General features: G+C 28.4%; 1 protein-coding gene across 5 annotated transcripts in view; it reads right to left on the bottom strand.

Moving 5' to 3' along the window:
* The window catches only part of LOC142325503 (1-phosphatidylinositol 4,5-bisphosphate phosphodiesterase epsilon-1-like), a 1691101-nt gene that overhangs the window by 638273 nt on the left and 1032641 nt on the right, over positions 1-20187 (bottom strand). For all 5 annotated transcript variants that reach the window (XM_075367353.1, XM_075367348.1, XM_075367349.1 and 2 more), the window contains one exon: positions 4430-4650. In XM_075367353.1, coding sequence (XP_075223468.1) covers positions 4430-4650 — 221 coding nt within the window. The remainder of the gene's footprint in view (positions 1-4429; positions 4651-20187) is intronic.

The raw sequence follows: 20187 nt of genomic DNA, 5'->3' as shown, positions 1-20187 counted from the left end.
CCACTCTTGAAGGCCGAATACTCTAAATTAGGGCTTAATGATCTAGCATCTCTTATCGGAGATTTTCAAAGAGACAATCGGAATACTTCAAATATAAAAAAAATTAAAGGGGAGCATACAACCGTAGTTCAAGGTATCTGAAACTAACACATTGTGGCTGCCATTTTGGATTGGATGATCAGAATTTATTTTAATTATATCATTATTTTTCTCTTCTTATCAAGCTCTTTAAAATGATATATCAAATGACCATTGGTCCTGTTAGAAATTTTTGAGTCATCCCCCTCCCACAATGCCCAAAATTAAATAAAGTGAAAAATACGTTAATTAGCCTTGGTAAAAGGAAGAATGCCACAAATCACATCCAATTATTATCTCAGTTATAAAAAATGTTAGAAGGGGGGGGTTGTAGTAAGTTACTTTTTAGCTGCCCAAAAAGCTGGTGTATGTATATATATATATATAAAAGCTAGAAGACTTTATTAATTAAAGTCTATATATATATATATAATATATATATATATATAAATTATATGAAGCAGTGTATCTTACAGATGGAATAAAAAGCATTAGTTAAATAAAAGATAATGAAAACAATGTTAGAAATAAATCATAAAAATAAACAAATGATTAATGAATTTTTTTCTCCTGTACACTTTATATTAAAGTAGAAAATATTAAATTAAAATTAGGTTACATCTCAATTGTTTCATGTTTTGTGGTATGAAATAACGACACTGAAGAGAAAATCAATCACAAATAATATTGATTGAATGAGCTGTGAGCAATAGCAAAATCAGGAGATTTTCAATAATGGAAATGGTGATTGTCACAGACAAAAGCTTCTACTGACACTTTCTATTCAATGTATCAGTAGAACGGTCATTTGTCATTGAAACAATACATATCTTTAACAACCGACTTCACACAATCAACCGACATTCTCTTTGTCTATTCTAAATTTTTAGAACAATAATTGCATTATCGGAGTTATTTGTTTAAATAAGTATTCCTCTTTATCCAGTGCTGTTGTAAGCATAATATAATGCACAAAATAAACATTATGGATCCCATTAAGCAATATAAATTCAGCTTTGCATAGGAGTAATTATAAATCATTTCTAAAACTTTGTAATAATTCAACAATTTAGACTAAAACTATTTAAATATTAATTCTCTGGCTGTTGTAATACATAAAAGGGATGGTATTATCGAGTAAAAAAATGACAAAGATCCACATTTTTGTATTATTAACCTTATGTCATCCAAAAACACTAATTATTCTTCCAACTAAACGGAGATAATATAAAATAAATTGTTTTCCATATAAATATAACACTTAAATTTTTTCTTTACACTATCATTACATTATCTGCCAATAGGCAGGTCCCTTGCACCATGTTCATCTCCATTCTTCACCATTTCAAGATAAACTTTTAATATTTTTACAGATATTTTCTTTTGGACTGTCTACAATCTTCAACTTTTATTTCTTGTACCTTCTGCTATTCTAATCAGTCCTTCTCCTCTACATTATGTTCAAGCCATTTAGCTTTACTAAAATGCACTGTTCTAATCAAGCTTGCATTCTTGTTCACTCTCCTCCTTACTTCTTAATTTTTAACTTCCCAACCTACATTTCAATTGCTTCCAGCTTTTCTATTTCTCTTTATTTTGTCTTTGTTTTACATCCACACAGAAATATAAACCAAAGATAAAATTTTGTATGATGCTTTTAAAGATCTAAATCTAACTCAATCTTACTACATAATTATTTATTTCTGTTAAATACTTCTCTCAAACACTGTTATTTTTGTTTTTACTCGCTTTAATTTTCTGTTAATCACTGTTTATTACTTTGTTTAATTAATTTAGTTTTTCTAAAATTCAGTTTTATTCCTTACTGTCATAGAATTCATCTTTTAAATATTCTACCATATCCTACAAAAGCGATTTACTGTGCAAGTCTATTTCAATTTAATTTCTTCTTCTCCACTAGTTCTTTTATCTTTCTTCTGGAACATTTATTTTATCACATTTTCAAGATATACAATAAAAAAGGTTCATAATAGGCAACAGCCTTGCCCTCTCTTTTCTTAGATCAAACTACTTTGACCCATAAGATTTATTTTCAAAGCTGTCTTCTGATTCAGACAGAATTCTTTAATTAGTCTTATATCTTTCCCATAAATTTTTTTAAATTATTTCCAATGGTTTATTCCATCTATATAAAACGCACATTTATTTCCTTATATCTTTCTACATACCTCTCACCAATATTACTTATTAGCCCAAATGTATTCTTTGTCCTTCTTTCTCTTCTGAATCCATACTGTATTTCTATAAAAATTTTCTCCATTTTTCAAAATTCTGTAAAGAACCTTTACTACAAGTGAAATTAGAGCAATTTATCAGTAATCATCAAATCTTATTGCACCAACCTTTTTGGAGGAAAAGTCTTCTGGCAATATTCTATTATTGTAGATTGTGTTACACAGTTTCACCATTTCTTCTATTTTCAATGAAACATTTAATCATTTCTATTGGTAATTCATTTCATCCTACAGCATTGCCATCCTTCATATCGTTTACTGTTTGTAAACTTCTCCAAATTAGAGGATTACCGATTCTATTTCATCTTCTTTCATTTCAACTTGAACCTCTATGATAACATCATATAATATTCTGTTTGACTGGTATACTTTCTCAATATTATTTTAATAATTCCTTCTTTAAAAATATTTTTATATTTCTATTGGAAATTTTTTGTACCTATACTCTTCCTTCATTTATCCCATGAACTTTCCTTTATTCACTACCCTTTATTTTTTGTTAAACTTCCTTTATTCATTATTAAATTTTTGTATGGCCTTCTTCATCCTGGTGATTTAAAATTTTTTTTTTTCGATCTTCGATTAGGAATTACTACTGCATATAACTGTGACTTATATAAAACATATGAAGTACAAGTGGATTGATCATAGCTGCTTTTTCTTAAACTAATTATATATATTTTACAACCATTTTATTTGGTAAAGAAAAATAAAATTCTCATTTAGAATACTAATTGAATATCAATGGAATGCTAATATATAACAATAAAAATGTCTCAGTAAAGAAAGCAACCGATAATTAGTCACTTCTCACTTTTATTGATAAGGTTAAAGTTAGTTGTTTATTATTCCTTAGTAATATAATTTTTTTGTTAGATTAGTTTCAGAACACCCACAACCATTAGTAAATGTTAGAGTGGGGTAGATTGTTACCACTAGCCTTTTTGAGCAGAAAGACCATAGTTCAAAGCCAGGTCAAACCAATCATATTTTAACTCAAATTTTAACACATTTATCTGTTATTAATTTATAATTATCAAAACTCATTATAAAACAAAACTCATTATGGGATGGGAACTAATATGAGAGTATCAAAATCACTAAATATCACACCAATCAATAAACACTTTAGTTTACAGCATCTGACTTACAATGCATTTTATATTATATGTATGTTTGTGTGTATATGTGTGTTTGAATGTATTGATCTCTACTTGCTTTTATATCTGAAAGAATAGATTTAACTTACAATCATGACATTTTTGTTAGCTTCCATTTTAGGGGCAATGATTCTACTGCATTTTAAGACTTCAGATTAATTCTATTTATCAGAAAATAAAATGTCAGTGTAAAAACACTAAACTATTTTCCGCAAATTCTTGCTATATTTTATTTTATCATCTTACTTTAATGTTACTCCTTCAATGTCATCATAGCATATTGAACTTAACTCGATTGATCTGTTACAGGCATCAGTGAGTAACTGATGAATTATAATACCAATAGAAAAGTAATGATGATGACATAGGATCATTAAAAATAAGTTAGTAGAGAAGTAAGTAATGATATCAGATAAGGTGCTGAAAAGAACATTTAATTAAAAGAAGGAATGGGTCTTGCATAGTGATAAGGTTATAAACAATAGGGGTACTCGTCTGACAACTGACAGTACGCTAAAAATCAGTACTATTTAATTTTCTCATCATTTTTTACTCGGATAAAAAGAAAGAGTATTTTAATATTAAATTACTTAATTAAAAATAATTAAATAAAAATGTTTAGTTAATTAGATCAAAATACACAAATGTTATGATTTATATTAAAAATCTCTGTGTAATTGTGTGGTAATGGGTGTAGTTAAGTCGTAATAAAATCACCCTACTTAAAGCTTTTATGCCATGATAAATTTTATAAGTAAAATAAGCATTACATATGACGTTATATGAAGCTAATGGAGTTAAAATTATTAAACAAGTCACAACAGAAATTATTAAAGTTACAACAGAAACTGTTATAAAAAAACCATTATTATTATTATTATTATTATATTATATATTATTATTTTGTATTTATGTTATTATCATTTTTTAACTTACCCATAACACTTTCTTCTGCTACACTTTCTGGAGTTATAGTCCTTCTAACTTGTTCTATTTGTTCTCCAGCTGCATGTCTCCACACAGATCCAAGTCTTTTTGCACTTAGTTTTTGTCCACGTGTTCTATTTGGTCCAGTATCTGAGTTTGTACTACCACTAACCGCACTATCTGGAAGTAAATGAAGTTGCTGTTCACCGAGTTCATTAGTTACTTGATTCCTGTAAAAAAAATATATTTATGTTTTAATTTTAATAAAATGAAAATAATCAAAACTAATCTGTTGAGAAAGCAAAAAATTTGATAATAAAAATTACTAGAAAATTTAAGATAGTACTATCTAGATGTTTTTAGAAAATTAAGAATACTAATTCTTTGATGTTTATATATTTACAAGATTTTAGATGTTGTTTTATTTAAAAAATAGTAATAAAAAAATGGTTATCTGAGGATGGAAGTCATTCTAAATGTGATCTCTTTTGAATATAATTAAGTGATTTAAAATCTACGTAATTTGTTAAGTTATTCATTTTTTTTCACCCTACGAGGCAGATCTACAACAAAGCAAAGCACAACCCAGGGGGGGTTGTATCTATTCAAACGGGCCTCACCATCTGCCGGCCATAAGTGTATTCCAACAGGTCAGTCCACAGGTTAATCTTTTCATGCCTGCCTCTAACCCCTAGGGCGGGGTATTCAAGCCCAACTATGTCGTTCCTGGACTCCACCACAGAAGCTGGGTCTCAATCTTGACACCAATGCCTCTAGTGAGAGCACCCTGTGTAGTGCACTCGCACCGGGTCTGGGTCTTTTTTGCAAAGGGATAAGAGAGTCCCAGTGTCCAATCACTGCCACCCATCCGCATCTGCAGACGAACAGCAGCTCCGCAGGGGGCTGTTCCTCAACCCCTCACCATCCCTTCCTTCCTGGCTTTGTGCTGGAGTATCCTTGTCACAAAGTCAGTTACCGCACGAAACCTCTCTGCCCCTGATAACATAAGTCTATGATTGTGTCAACTATAAGGGGCCCAGTCACGTTATTCATTTAAGTGGAGATAAACATAAATAATAAGGAAGATTAGAGCGGCTTAATAAGTTGTTAATAATCGATAAACCAAAATCTTTTTTTTTTTTACCAATAATCAAAATTTCCAATTTTTTTTTAAAATGGAACATTTAATTACAAGCTAAATTATAAAGTAATAACATCATAACAATATTATTGCTTTGTAAACCTTAATTAATAAGACAGACTTTTTAATTTTTTAAGTAAATACTTTTCTCTTCAATTAACCTCTTAAAATTTTACTGACGTTCTCTATTTGCTGTTAATCTCAGATACAGGTGTTTCTATAAAGATACTTTATTTCAAAACTTAAATTATTGATTTATTTGTATCTACATTAAATGAATCTACTATATTAATTAACAAGGTAATAATATTTTAAGATGTTACATCTTGATTATTTGTATTGTACAATATTATTTTATAGTACAAATTATGTTATTAATTTACGCTATAAATATATAAATTTATAGTGAAAAAATAAAAGTTTATTTTTATTTTTTCAATTTTAAAGTATTCTAATAGGTCCAATTAAGACATATGAGGTTTTCACCGGGTCTTGGACTTTTTGACACCTAAGTAACTCAAAATACCGATGGAATTTTTCCGTATGTAGGTGTGTGTTCGGTGTCGCACTGTAAATCACCCTATATCTCCAGAACTACTGGATCGATTTTGACCAAACTTGGTCAGATTATTACTATATATGGGACATTGAAGCCATAAAATTTTCAATTTAAAAGGTCAAGGGGGTGATATTATAGAGCAAGGTCACTCAGTCGCTCAGTACCTCGATATTTCGCCTAATTAAGGTCTTATTTTTCTTAGGCACATTTGTTAAAAAGATAATTTTTTTCCAAAAAACATTTTGCAAACTCGCATCCCCACCCCAAAAATTGATTTAAATAAGGTACTGACTAAGATGGTATACTGCGTCAATAGTACCGCCTCTCACCACAATGAGCGCTGGTGTATCACTGACATAGAGCTGTTGTAGTCGTCTGCTACGTTGTGACGTCACAAATGAGCGGTAGAATTTAAATAAATAAGTAAAATTCCAGGTGTAAAAAGTATTTAAAGTATCACCACACTCACGCGAATGAAATACGATATGTGAACGCGCTTTAGTTAGAATCATTGTATTAAATAAACAGAAAATATTACACTTAAATAAAATGATAAATGTTTTAAATCAGTTTAAGTTTTGTGTGTGTATGTGTTTGTAAGCCTTGTATCAGAAAAAATCCGCGTGACGGGAAAGTCCCACAACTGTGTTGTCAGCTTTTTTTGTATTAACATGTGCATTTTGTTGTTTTATCTAGGTTTTACTAATTGTACTGTACCAATTAATCGACTATTGTTTTAATCATTATTTTATAGTTACTTGTAAGGTATGTGGTTGGAAACAAAAAATATTACACAACAGATTCAGAATTCTGAATTTTTTAGATTCATTAATCCATACTTTTTCTATAAATTCACTAAAATCAAATCCAAACACCATATAGTGTTTTGGATTTAACCGTCCTACATAAGATTATGATTTTTTCTTTTTAAAATCTACGAGTATAATCTATTCGTATATACAAAAACTTTTTTCATTGATATTCTCCTTTTAATATTCACGTTGAGGAGTTCTTATAACGCACTCATAAGAAAACTAATTTAAAATACAAAAAAAAATTGGGGTATTTAAATTTCGAAAATTCTTCATATTTTAGGGAAAAAAATTATTTTCAAAAATTACGGGATAACAAAAAAGCAATGTTTTGGGTCAAAAAACATTCTCATTCAAACTGATATTGAAGATACAAATGAAAAAAAAAAAAAACAGAAGATTAATTTAGGATCCGAATATATAATACTTGAGTTTAAAACTAGAAGGAAAATAACTGTTGGACTTCCAAACCCCATTATAAACGTATAATGAAAAAAATTTATTGGCTGTCTTAAAAATGAAATATTCTGTTATGTTACATGTAAGATATTAGTCATTTTTACCACCTTTAACTCTAGTACAGATAGTGGGAGGGAATAGGTTCTCTTTTAATATCTATGCTAGAACTTTATTTAGTATTTGATAGATGCACAAAAATCCCAGCTAGCCATTGACGTGCTAATCGAATGAATCTAATTTCTTCTAATAGATATGTGTTTGGTAAACTAAACCCAAAAATAGATGGCCATTTCAATTACTAAACAATCATAATCAATAGTTACTATGTTGAGTACTGCTTACCTTTCTTAGCTTCACTCTTTTATCACATGTTGTTTCAATGTTAGTGTGTTGTTACTGTTCCGTGTAGTATTTTTATGTTTCGTGTTGAACTCACTTTTACCTTCTACGAATAGGTAGTTCAATTTCTTTGTTTAGTTAGCTCCTTTCAATCTTACATAAAGACTCGGTGAGATGTGTTTTGTTTTTAGTTCGTTAAATAGTAGTACACCGATGGCAATGTCACTCGTGGAATTCGTATCGGTAGCATCCTGGCCGAGGTGGACTTTCTTTTTCCTGTTTAGCCTCCGGTAATTACCTTTCAGATAATACTTCTGAGGATGAATGACGATGATATGTATGAGTGTACATGAAGTGTAGTCTTGTAAAGTTTCAGTTCGACCATTCCTGAAATGTGTGGTTAATTGAAACCCAACCACCAAAGAACAACGGTATCCACTATCTAGTATTCAAATCAGTGTAAAAATAACTGACTTTACTAGGACTTGAACGCTGGAACTCTCAAATTCCAAATCAGCTGGTTTAGGAAGACGCGTTCACCACTAGAATCCGGTGGGTCTGGCCGAGGACGACTGGAATATGTCAAAAGCCGAGGTTTCGAAGATGTCCTTTGGTAAAGCTCATAAGAGCTCGGAACGGACGGGGGGGTGTCTTGTCCTACGAGTCAAGATGACCCGTTTCGGAACCATTCCATCTAATATAACCACCACCAACAACACCACTACTCTTTCGGTTCGGTTCAGAAATAATAGTTAATAGTTAATAGTTCTGAAACGCGTCAGCATGTGATTAAAGAATGAAACTAAGAAAGGTAAACGATACTCAAAATAGAAACTATAGTGATCTTAGCAGAAAAGATAATAGTGATTATTTATTTTTTGTAACTATTTTATAATCAGTAGTCTCAAAGAAAAAATCTAAATAAAAAATTTCACTTATAAATAAATAATATAGAAAAAATAATAATAATTAACTGATAGATAAATAATCCTTACAAAAACAATATATGTTAACAAGTATTGTTTTGAACATTTTAGTTAAAAGCTTAAATTTAGTTTAAAAATATCTGAACAAATGAAACTTCATATTTAGATGAGACAACTTCGTTGAGTTGTTTCAGTGACACGACGGTAGCGACGGCCACCTTATATAAATTGGATACTGAATTCAAGGTTTCAGTGGTTTAGATATTTTTAAACTAAATTTATTCTTTCTAACTGAATTGTTTAAAATAAAAACAGTTGTTTTTAATTGTTATCTTTTTATAAAATTAGTGTTACAAATATCTCATTACTAATTGTGTCATCATAACTAGTGTTTATTTATAAATAATAATTTTTACTACTATTATTACAATTATTTACAAATTTTCTATTTTTTGTTTTTTCTTATATATATAGTTTCCTTAATTCCTTCGAGTGATGATTGTTTAACAATAGATTGTTTGGCATAGCTCTTTAATTTATTCATACATATATATGTATATTATATAGTAGATAAATGAGGTGAATTTAATTATAATTAGAGGAAATAAAAATATATATATAATCATGATTATACCTAAAATTAAAAAAATAACATTGTTAAAAACAATTTCAGGGATTGAAAAATTCGCCGAATAACGTATTTAATATATTATTTTCTCAGTAATTTAAGTAGCCAGCGTATTTTGTAATATTATGAATGAATAAAAAATAAATAGCGTGTTTAAACCTAGATAATTTAATTAATTTTAATTATTTTCCTTTAATTTTGCAGAACTTCCACAAAGATGTACAGTAATTTAATATCAAATTAAATACACACCGTTTTAAAATTAAACACTTTTAAATTATTTCACTATTATTTTTAATTAAAATTCGTGGAATTTTTTATATTCACTCGTTCTTATGTTGATATAACTCACTTTGGTTTGTTTTATACAATAAAAGTATTCTTTTTTTATTAATATTAATTGGGTCCCATTTCATAAAATACAGGATATATATTTTATTGTTTATTTTAAAACATAATACATGATATATTGATATATACTAAAATGAATTAAAAACAATTATTATTCATTCATTACGTTATTTTATTTCACAATTTTCATATAAGTTGAATGAAAAACGCGATTTATTTTTCTTTTCAATTTGGGGTTTATTTTTAAGATTACATCAAAATAACATTTTAAAGTGATTTTATTAAAAGGAAAAAAGGCTGGTTAGCAACAGTAATGGTTATAATTGGATACCTATACCTTTATCTTATAATATGTATATTATAGTTACTTCATTGTACTGTATAATGAAGTAAATCAGTTTGGCTGCATGATGAGAGAAGTTCAGTTTTGGATTAATTTACGAGTAATTTTCAAGGGTTATCAGTATTATGTTTGATTACCACTTTAACGAGTCAATAGCTTCATTGTTATCAAAGGTGATTTTATAGTAGTTGATTTTGACCAATTTTCTACTTAAATAACACTCCATTTTCTCGTACATTATATTCCATATTTGATATTGAAATGCTTTAATATAAAATTATTAAAAAAACTTTTTAAACGACAAACTAAAAAGTTATTGCATTTTTATAATAAAAAATCATTAAAGGGATTACATTTTTGTACTTATTTTTTTCAATTTATACCGCAGATAAAAAAAATCAACAAAAATATCGAAAGGTAGAATTACTATACATCGGAAAAACACATTAGAGTTTACTGATAAACTTTTTTTTATGAAGAAATTTTTTTTCTCCATTTTTTGTTTTAATTGATCTGGAAAAAGCTTTTCATAGTTTTAAATGGATTATTACTACTATAAAAATTGAGGGTTAAGGTTTATCATTACATATTAACAAGTAATAATTTGAAATTTAATTTGTAATTTAATATTTGAATTTGAGATTGTAATGTAAGATTATTGGGATTGGCAAGAAAGTAATTTCGGTTTTCACAAATAGATAAATTTATGTTTATTTTCAAGGATTTCTCTTTCAATGTAAATCATCAACTTTTTTTGGCGATTCAGAGTTGTCTGTTACCATACTTTAGAAGCAAATTCGGCACAATTCTATTAGCACATGTTAGTTCTTGATCAATTTTAACATAAAGTGCAAAAACGAACATTTTCGATATATTTTACTTTTTACTTCCTGTAGTAAAGGAAGTAAAAATTTCTGTTTTCAGTTTTCAACGAAAATATCCATTTTGACCATCCCTGAATCAATATTGACTAGTTTCGGCGTGACGTCTGTACGTACGTACGTACGTGTATACGTACTAATCTATGTAACTATTTAGATTTGCTGTTTCAAAGACGAGACATTTGGAAAAAGTCCACCGAAATGATGCAATAATTTCTTGACTATTTATTCTTTATAGTGAGAGGAAATGAAATACAAGTCTTTAAATGAGAAGAAAAACAAGATTTAAATGAATATAATATTATACTAAAAATATCAGCTACGGCTGTGGTATTTAGCTACGTTCCGAAGTAAAAATTTTGAAAATATAAGGACGAGAATTTGTAAGATAGTTTTGGAGTCTGTCAATGTGAGTATCCAAGCATAGTTGGATTACGTAAGAGTACTGCCGTTTTTTTTCTTCTATGAAGGAAGATGTTAAAAATTAAGAGATCAAATTCTGCTGTTTTAAATAATTGGATAATAGATAAAAATACTTGTATAAGTTTTGTTTCTATAAAAAAAGAGGTATGGGACAAGTTTTAAAGGAAATTTAATACTAAATATTTTAATTTATACGATTTAAATTATTCAAATTTCATAAATTTCATAGATTAAAAGAGATTTCGTTAAAAGGAAGTTTCAGGATAACGATACTCAGGACAAGTTGAGAGGTGAAAAATAATTATTTTTTTAAATTTTCTAAATGTGTTGGTCAAGCACTGGGGAATATATTGGACTATATTTGGATGTTGAACAAGCGATTTAACAGCGCAGTCGCTTGGTTAAGACTTGCAATATGGAATTGATGATCATGTGTAGTGACCAGAGACCCGACATTTCTTTACTTTGTGGAATATTAGTCTTTATTCAACACTTTTCAGAATAAGTTACTTTAAATAAGGACAGGGGGATGTTTTTTTTTTTAACCTACCGGGTTGGTCTAGTGGTGAACGTGACTTCCCCAATCAGCTGATTTGAAAGCCGAGAATTCCAGCGTTCAAGTCCTAGTAAAGGCAGTTACTTTTATACAGATTTGATTACTAGACCGTGGATATCGGTGTTCTTTGATGGTTGGGTTTCAATTAACCCAAACATCTCAGGAATGGTCCACCTGAGACTGTACAAGACCCTTCATTTACATTTATGCATATCATCCTCATTCATCCTCTGAAATAATACCTGAACGGTTATTCCCGGAGGCTAAATAGGAAAAAGAAAGAAAAGGAAAGATGGACGATTTATTTAGAATGTTGATAAACGATTCCTAATAATTTTCCAAACTTTTGTGCTCATCCGTTTTTCTGATGTAAAGTGACTTTAGTAAAGTTTTATTTGTATGTGGAAAAAATAGATAACGGATAGTTATCAGCTGTTTAATTTCATCAGAGGACGTTTACAATCAATTCCCTCCTACAAAAAAATCCCTTTCTACAACAAAAAATATTTATTTTATTGCTGAAAAATAATAATATCCGAAAATAAGAGTTTGGTTATTATAGATACGATGTGAATATTTTTATAACAGTGGTTTAAAAAAGGCAAATAAATGTTCAGATTATCCATTTATTAAATATGAACAGAATCTATAATTTATCAAGAAATTTCTTTTCTCTAAAACGTAACCATTCAGTTTTTATTTTATACGGTTGTCTTTTTGTTGTATGATTTATTTTTATAGCTATATGGTTCTCTAAGCACTTTCCTTATTTTATTTAAAAACACGTGCAAATTGCATCAAAAGAAAATAAATTATATTAATTAACAAATAAAATTAAAAATAACTCGGAAACAAATAATTAATAAAACAAAAGATTACAATGAATTAAAGAACCAAGAAAGAAAAATCTAGCGGTAATAATAACAGTTTTATATACACATACTGTTTATGTGTTTTATTACTATTAAAAATTGAAATTATTAATTGAAAAATAGAATTAAAAATTAACAATGATACTAAACGTTTAGCAAACATATGCTTACAACGACTACACGTTCTGAAAATTTTAATGTTTATATTTATAATAGTAAAAGTTTAGTTACCTGCATCTAATGCTGTACTCTGGTTAGCAATACGTTTGCCAGCAAAATCGTCTCAATAATTCGATTACACAACGGGTATTTCATTAATTATCAAAATAACCCTATTAAATTGACGTTCATTGACACAATTTATATTACTTTTAAATAATTTATTTTTTTTTTAAGTTTTTTAAATTACAAGGGAGGCTCTTGTCTCGCCTCCGGGTAAATAGATAAAAACTGATGACCGGAGGGATGTCGGATTATTCCACTAGTTAACTGTAATCTGACCGACTCTTTTATGAACTGTCATCATAAATTTGTTGAATCTAATACGGTAGGAAAAATATCATACGATCGGGTGAGTCTTTCAGGACTTATCATTTAATAGGCTAGCCGGATAAATTTAGACTCGATTTGCATGTAGAAATCGATTCTATAGTGTACTCACTTTTTTTTTACATAAAAATTATAGAATAAATTAATTAAGATAGAATAGATATTTGCATATACTGATTGAATTTTGTTTTAATTCTTACAACGTTTTGTTGTAATTAAACAAAAATTATTATTTTTTTTTTTTTTTTTTTTTTTTTTTTTGTCTTCAGTCATTTGACTGGTTTGATGCAGCTCTCCAAGATTCCCTATCTAGTGCTAGTCGTTTCATTTCAGTATACCCTCTACATCCTACATCCCTAACAATTTGTTTTACATATTCCAAACGTGGCCTGCCTACACAATTTTTCCCTTCTACCTGTCCTTCCAAAATTAAAGCGACTATTCCAGGATGCCTTAGTATGTGGCCTATAAGTCTGTCTCTTCTTTTAACTATATTTTTCCAAATGCTTCTTTCTTCATCTATTTGCCGCAATACCTCCTCATTTGTCACTTTATCCAGCCATCTGATTTTTAACATTCTCCTATAGCACCACATTTCGAAAGCTTCTAACCTTTTCTTCTCAGATACTCCAATTGTCCAAGTTTCACTTCCATATAAAGCGACACTCCAAACATACACTTTCAAAAATCTTTTCCTGACATTTAAATTAATTTTTGACGTAAACAACTTATATTTCTTACTGAAGGCTCGTTTAGCTTGTGCTATTCGGCATTTTATATCGCTCCTGCTTCGTCTATCTTTAGTAATTCTACTTCCCAAATAACAAAATTCTTCTACCTCCATAATCTTTTCTCCTCCTATTTTCACATTCAGTGGTCCATCTTTGTTATTTCTACTACATAGAAATAACATTATATCATTTTCTACGTTAAAAATTATTTAACGTCTGAAAATGATATAATATTAAAATATTACATGTGGTGCGTCGGGCGGCTGTGCTCAGCGCACGAACGATTTATACTTCTCAAACGATTTATATGTTTTCATACGAACGATTTATCTAAAACTATATTTGTGCTTTGGGGATAAAAAAGGAAAAAATTTGAGTTAAAGCTGTGTTAAAAAATTACAACAAGAAACAGCTAAAAATGTTCAGAGTTTTGAAGCTTTCGTTGTGAAAGTTGTAGTTAGTTGTTATTAGTACGCTAAATTCATGAACGTTATTTAGTTACAATTGGCAAAAACATTTAACAAAATCATGTGTACTTAAACATAAATTACGTAACATTTTCGTGGCGCCTTTTTTCTAGTACAATGATAATAAATAAATATTAACAGTGTTACTATGGAAACGCTGAGGGCGTGTACGGAACTAAACTACGATTCTAAAATATTATTATATTATTCTTACTCTTTTCTTCTCATCGCCCTTTAATTCCCTCATCTATTATACAAACTATTACTTCTCTTCTAATTTAAACATAATTTTTCAATTTTCCTTTACTTATACCTCGCATAAACGATCCGTTATGTACAATAACATTTTTTTAAAGCACGGCTCATCCACGGTTGTTATGGACTTTCTATTCATTTAAAGCTGATTTACGTAATAAATATTGTGAAGATCATTTATTAAAACTTAATGAAGATTAAATCAAAATACTATCTTTTCATAAAGGTAGGCTAGGAAAATCATGCGATCTTCCTTTGAAGGGCTGGGCACCGACTGGCACAATAAGAATGGATTGTCCGCCGTGCAGGCAGATGCGGCGAAGATATAAAGATAAAGACTAATCGACTCTCTTGGATAGCAAGAGGTATTAGTCTAGATTTTCTTGATTCGTTTAACAAATATCAAAGAATGATAATTAAAAGGAAAAGTTTTTAGTTGTGAAAGTGTTTATGTTGTAAATCGTTTTTAATATAATTTTTTTAGCAATTACGTTTAAATACTTGTATTTTTTGTTTTTAAAGAGCGGTGGACAATAGGTATGGTTATTAGCCCGTTGGAAATTGTTAGCGTATGAAAAGATGCCATACCTAATCGAGATTATTCGAATCCGGGATTTTCGCACGAAATAACGAAACACTACCTACTCAGACAAATAAATCAAAATTCACATTTTAATTTTATGTTTGTTGTCTAATAAAAAAATAAATTGAATCTTATATTGAACAGACCTATAAGATAACAGAGTATTTTTAGTTGTATTTTTATTTTAAGATTTGACCTGATTTTTTAAAATAATATGATTGATAAATCGTATTTTTAATAAATACGATTGATTGAAATTTTTCTTGTAGTCTTCAAGAACATTTTCTAAAACTAAATTTTTTCAATTCAATTCCTTTTACTTTTTATGTTTTTTTTTAATGTAATATTCATTGATCGACATCTATAATAATTTATTGAGTTATCTTTCTGAAGAATAAAACAAATTTATAAGTTATCAGCTCACTAAACATTTTCACTTTAGTGTGTGTGTGTGGTTGTGTTAGCGAGGGCTCGTCGGCATTAATAATATATAACATATACATGTATATATATATATTATATATTATATTTGCTGTATAAATTAAATCTGTTATTTGATACAATGTGGTAGTTACTGAGAGTACACCTTCTAAACTGATTTACATAATCATTAATCTTGGTATAAATTCCAGCAGTTATTAATTTGAGTTTTCGAAGCGATTCATCACTCTACGAACCTTCATACATACATTAATATGTTTTCACCAAATTATACCGATTACATAAATCCAATTAGATTATATACAGCAAGTGAATCACGTTATTTTTTTTTCAAAAATAAATTACAATATAAACACTAAAATTAATTATTATTTTTTTCTTTTTCCGTATTGTTGAATTTACAATCGGAACTATAAGTAAATTTGAATGCCAGAAAAATTATTTGTGGAGAGAGATTTCTATTGAAATCCCTCAAAGGACTGTGTATGTGTATGTAAATTTACATAAGCTATGTTTCTTATATGATACAAGATTTGTATCTTATACAGTATACATAAATATATAATAAACATAAATAAGTATGTACACAATTACGAGTCAAAAAAGCATTGATCAAGATCACAATATAAAAATCAAATAAAAAACCAAAAAGTAATCTTATCTCTCACACAAATAATAAGTTTAATAAGTTTTATAAAGTTAAATAAAAAAGTTATAATTTAAGTTCCCATTAATTTTTAATCGCATACATTTTACTTGATTTTTCTAGGCCTAAATTCAAGAGACCGGTAGGAATTTTTTTATCCAGATACATTTCTGAAAATCTACAAGGTGAAAAGTTATTCTTATTTTGAGTGTTATTTTCTGTCCTTTCTAACATTGTCAAAATAGGGTGAAAAAACTTATTTTACAATTTTTAGCCCGTAACTCCGTTAACACTTGCGTTTACAGAAAAATACCAAAGATAAATTGTGTTAATATATTAAGACAATTTATCTCTTCCTTATTCTCTTCTACCAAAAAAATAAATAAAAAGGGCAAAGATTTGAAAAATGATATTACTGCATTTTTAATATACGTAGTAAAATCTTCCCCATTTGAGATTTCTTATAAATTTCATAGTTTCTGAGATCCCAACGGTGGTCACTTTGAGTTGAACACTAATATATATATGTATGTATGTATGTGTGTGTGTGTGTGTGTGTGTGTGTGTGTATATATATATATGTATATATATATATATATATATATATATATATATATATATAGGTAATTGATAGATAAAGAGAGAGAGAGAGAGTGAGAGGGAGTGAGAGAGAGAGAGAGAGAGAGCGAGAGAGAGAGAGTGAGAGGGAGTGAGAGAGAGAGAGAGAGAGAGAGAGAGTGAGAGGGAGTGAGAGAGAGAGAGAGAGAGAGAGAGAGAGAGAGAGAGAGAGAGAGAGAGAGAGAGAGAGAGAGAGAGAGAGAGAGAGAAATCGTATTCTTCAGTATGTAATGTCAGATGTAATTTAACATTCAAAATTGAGAACGAATGAACTAGATGTCTATCACAAGTGGCCGATAATGCCCCCTTTTGAGCGCAGGAGGCCTTCAGATGGGGGCGGTAGAAGACCCACAGAAAATTGGGGGCGTTCAGGAGAAGGCGATGGCTGATTAAAAAAACAAGGCAAATATGTTTTCCTGATAATTTCAAACTAAAATTACATACCTACTACACTAGTACAAAAATGAAAGAAACACCAATATTTTATGATAAAATATGATTGTATTCAAACTACTTCAACTTTGCAACCAAGAGGCTTAGAGAGACGAATTAAAAAAAATTTTTTTGGTTGCAAAAGCCAATCCCACAACTGTACCCTGGATTATGGTCGATTGTTTAATGATTTAGCATTCCCATTGTCGTATTTGTCTGAATGTGGATTTAGTGCTGTATCAATGTTGCTAACTAAAAAGAGAAATCGGCTGCATGTTACTGAACGCAGTGACTTACGGCTGTTTTGAAATAAATTCGAGCCTGATATTAACAAACCCGTTAAAGCACATCAGATTCATCCTTCTCATTAATGTAAGTGTAATTTTTCAACTGAAAGCTTTGTTTTAATTATTGTTATGTTATAGTGAATATGCTATCAGTATTGTTGTTATATAACTATATACAGTTGTGATTTTTTTGAAAGTAATTTTAATAAAAAAAAAAATACTTCCAAAAAAATAACCGTTTTAATTGTTCTCATTTAAAATGTAAGTTTCAACTCAGAAATAGGATAAGCCACGTTTAAAAACATTAATTCCAATTGTTTTTAAGAGCGCATCTTTAAAACAGCAATTGCAATTATTATTTTTAATATATTGTAAGTTTACAAATTTGTAGGGTGCTAGAAAACTTTTGATTCTCAAAGTGGGCGGTGGGTGATCTAGCTTATAGTTCATACTTGAAATATATTCCGAAGTAGTTTTCATAAGTTTTCCATTTTTCAAATTCAAACATAATAAAGTATAATTTCTATGAAAAATTTTCCACATCAAAAAGTTATCATAAAATGAAAGTCTACCAAAACTAAAATTGCTTGTGAGGCACTTAGTACGCGCCTAACACGCGAAAGTTATATAAACGATTTCTTCAATGGTTTTGATTATTTACTCTCCCTTTCCTTTGCGAACAATTAAAAATAATTGAAGAACAAAAAAATAATAATATTAAGCTTAGAAAAAATGTTGTACTAAAAGGAAATTTAGTTTTCAAAATTAGTTATCTGTAATTATTAACATTTAAATACGTTAATGTAATAATTTATTTAAAAAAATTAAGGTATTAAATATAAATTTGTTAGAACACTTTAACAAAAATTCTGAGAAGATATACTACAATTACTACAATTTTCCATTTGCACTTAAAATTTTAATTTACAGTTTGTATTACTACAATTTTCCCTTTCTTCTTAAAAATCTATGGAAGTCGTTTAATTTGAAAATGAACAATGAGTAAAGATTCTCCAAATACAATTTGCAATTGAAATTCAGATTTATTTGCAATTGAAATTTAGATACCACTAAGGTCTAGTGTGTTTAAATTTTATGCCCACTGATTTTATTGGATGCAAATGCAATGTACCGCAAACCTACTTCATTGCCTTGTCATTTTGCTTTATATATGTGAATTTTGAATTACCCTATCCAATTAAATTTCATAAATTCTGTATGAAAAAGAATATAAAACCCCATTAATGTCAGAAACAAAATTTACGTTTTAATTAATTTTATATTTTACATCAGAAAACTTTGTAGTAAATAACGATTGCACAACAGAACAGTTGTTGATAAAATCAAGCGTAATTCGTTTTAGTACTAAAAATAAATAATTTCAATTATGTATATTTATTAATAATTAATTAACGAAAGTAATAATTTTAATTAGATATATAGTTAATGTAATAAATGGGTTTAGGGATAAACAAATTCAAAAATTCTCATATTTTTTACTTTTACAACTAAATATATTTCAAAAATTAATATAATGGTAAGAAAGCTGGTCGTTTATTGTTCGTTAATAAACAATAATGCTTTGTGTTACTATGACCGAGCTTGTACCTGTTGTAAAAAAGGAATAAGTAAATTTTAATGCTAAATAATTATCAGCTATTTTTTTGATTTTTTAAAAAAATTCTTGAATTTAACACATTCATTGATGGTTAATGTGTCGCTCTTATTCATTAGTTATTTGAACTGTTGTCAAGAAGTTAACAAAAATAAATATTTCACATATTTTCAATGCGTGAAATTAACCTGAAAGAATTCTGTTATTTATTATTAAAAGGTGTTGAAGGAATATGAATACAAAAAATATCAAATTCAACTTTTGTAGTGAGTAGATTAAATTATTACTGCTGATGACAAAAAAACCTAAATAGGAGAGAAATATACAAGAAGTACATATAAATTAATTAAAAATAATATTTCCTCTATGTAATAAAATACAATCGTTTACTAAAAAAACATTTTTTAAATTGACAGAGTTGGAGAGTACGTCTTAATGATAATGTAAACGTTTATAGATGTATTAATTAATATTTTATCATATATGAGAATTGAAATATTACATAATTCACAGAGTAATTACAAATTCAACAGACAAAAACGAAGAACCATTAATATTAATAACAAAAAATTACATGAATAGATTGATAAATATTACACAAGTGTTTTTCATAAAATTCGCGGTTAAATATTACGGTAATGGACGGTTATGTTATCGTAAATTATACATAAAAATTAAGCTTTTCATTTTTACAATTTTTAGTGTATTTTAACAATTATAAAGTTATTTTTAAGAAGATTTTTTGGTAAATCTAAAAACAAAATTGTTTTTAGAGCTCGTATTGCAAAAGCCTATAATTTGGCTTATCATAAAACTCGAAATACATAAACAGATTGTATTAAATTTTGAAAAT

This window comes from Lycorma delicatula, chromosome 5 (assembly GCF_047948215.1).
Source record: "Lycorma delicatula isolate Av1 chromosome 5, ASM4794821v1, whole genome shotgun sequence".
NCBI lineage: Eukaryota > Metazoa > Arthropoda > Insecta > Hemiptera > Fulgoridae > Lycorma > Lycorma delicatula.
Note: the sequence above shows the minus strand (reverse complement) of the source record. Positions and strands in the feature narration are given on the sequence as shown.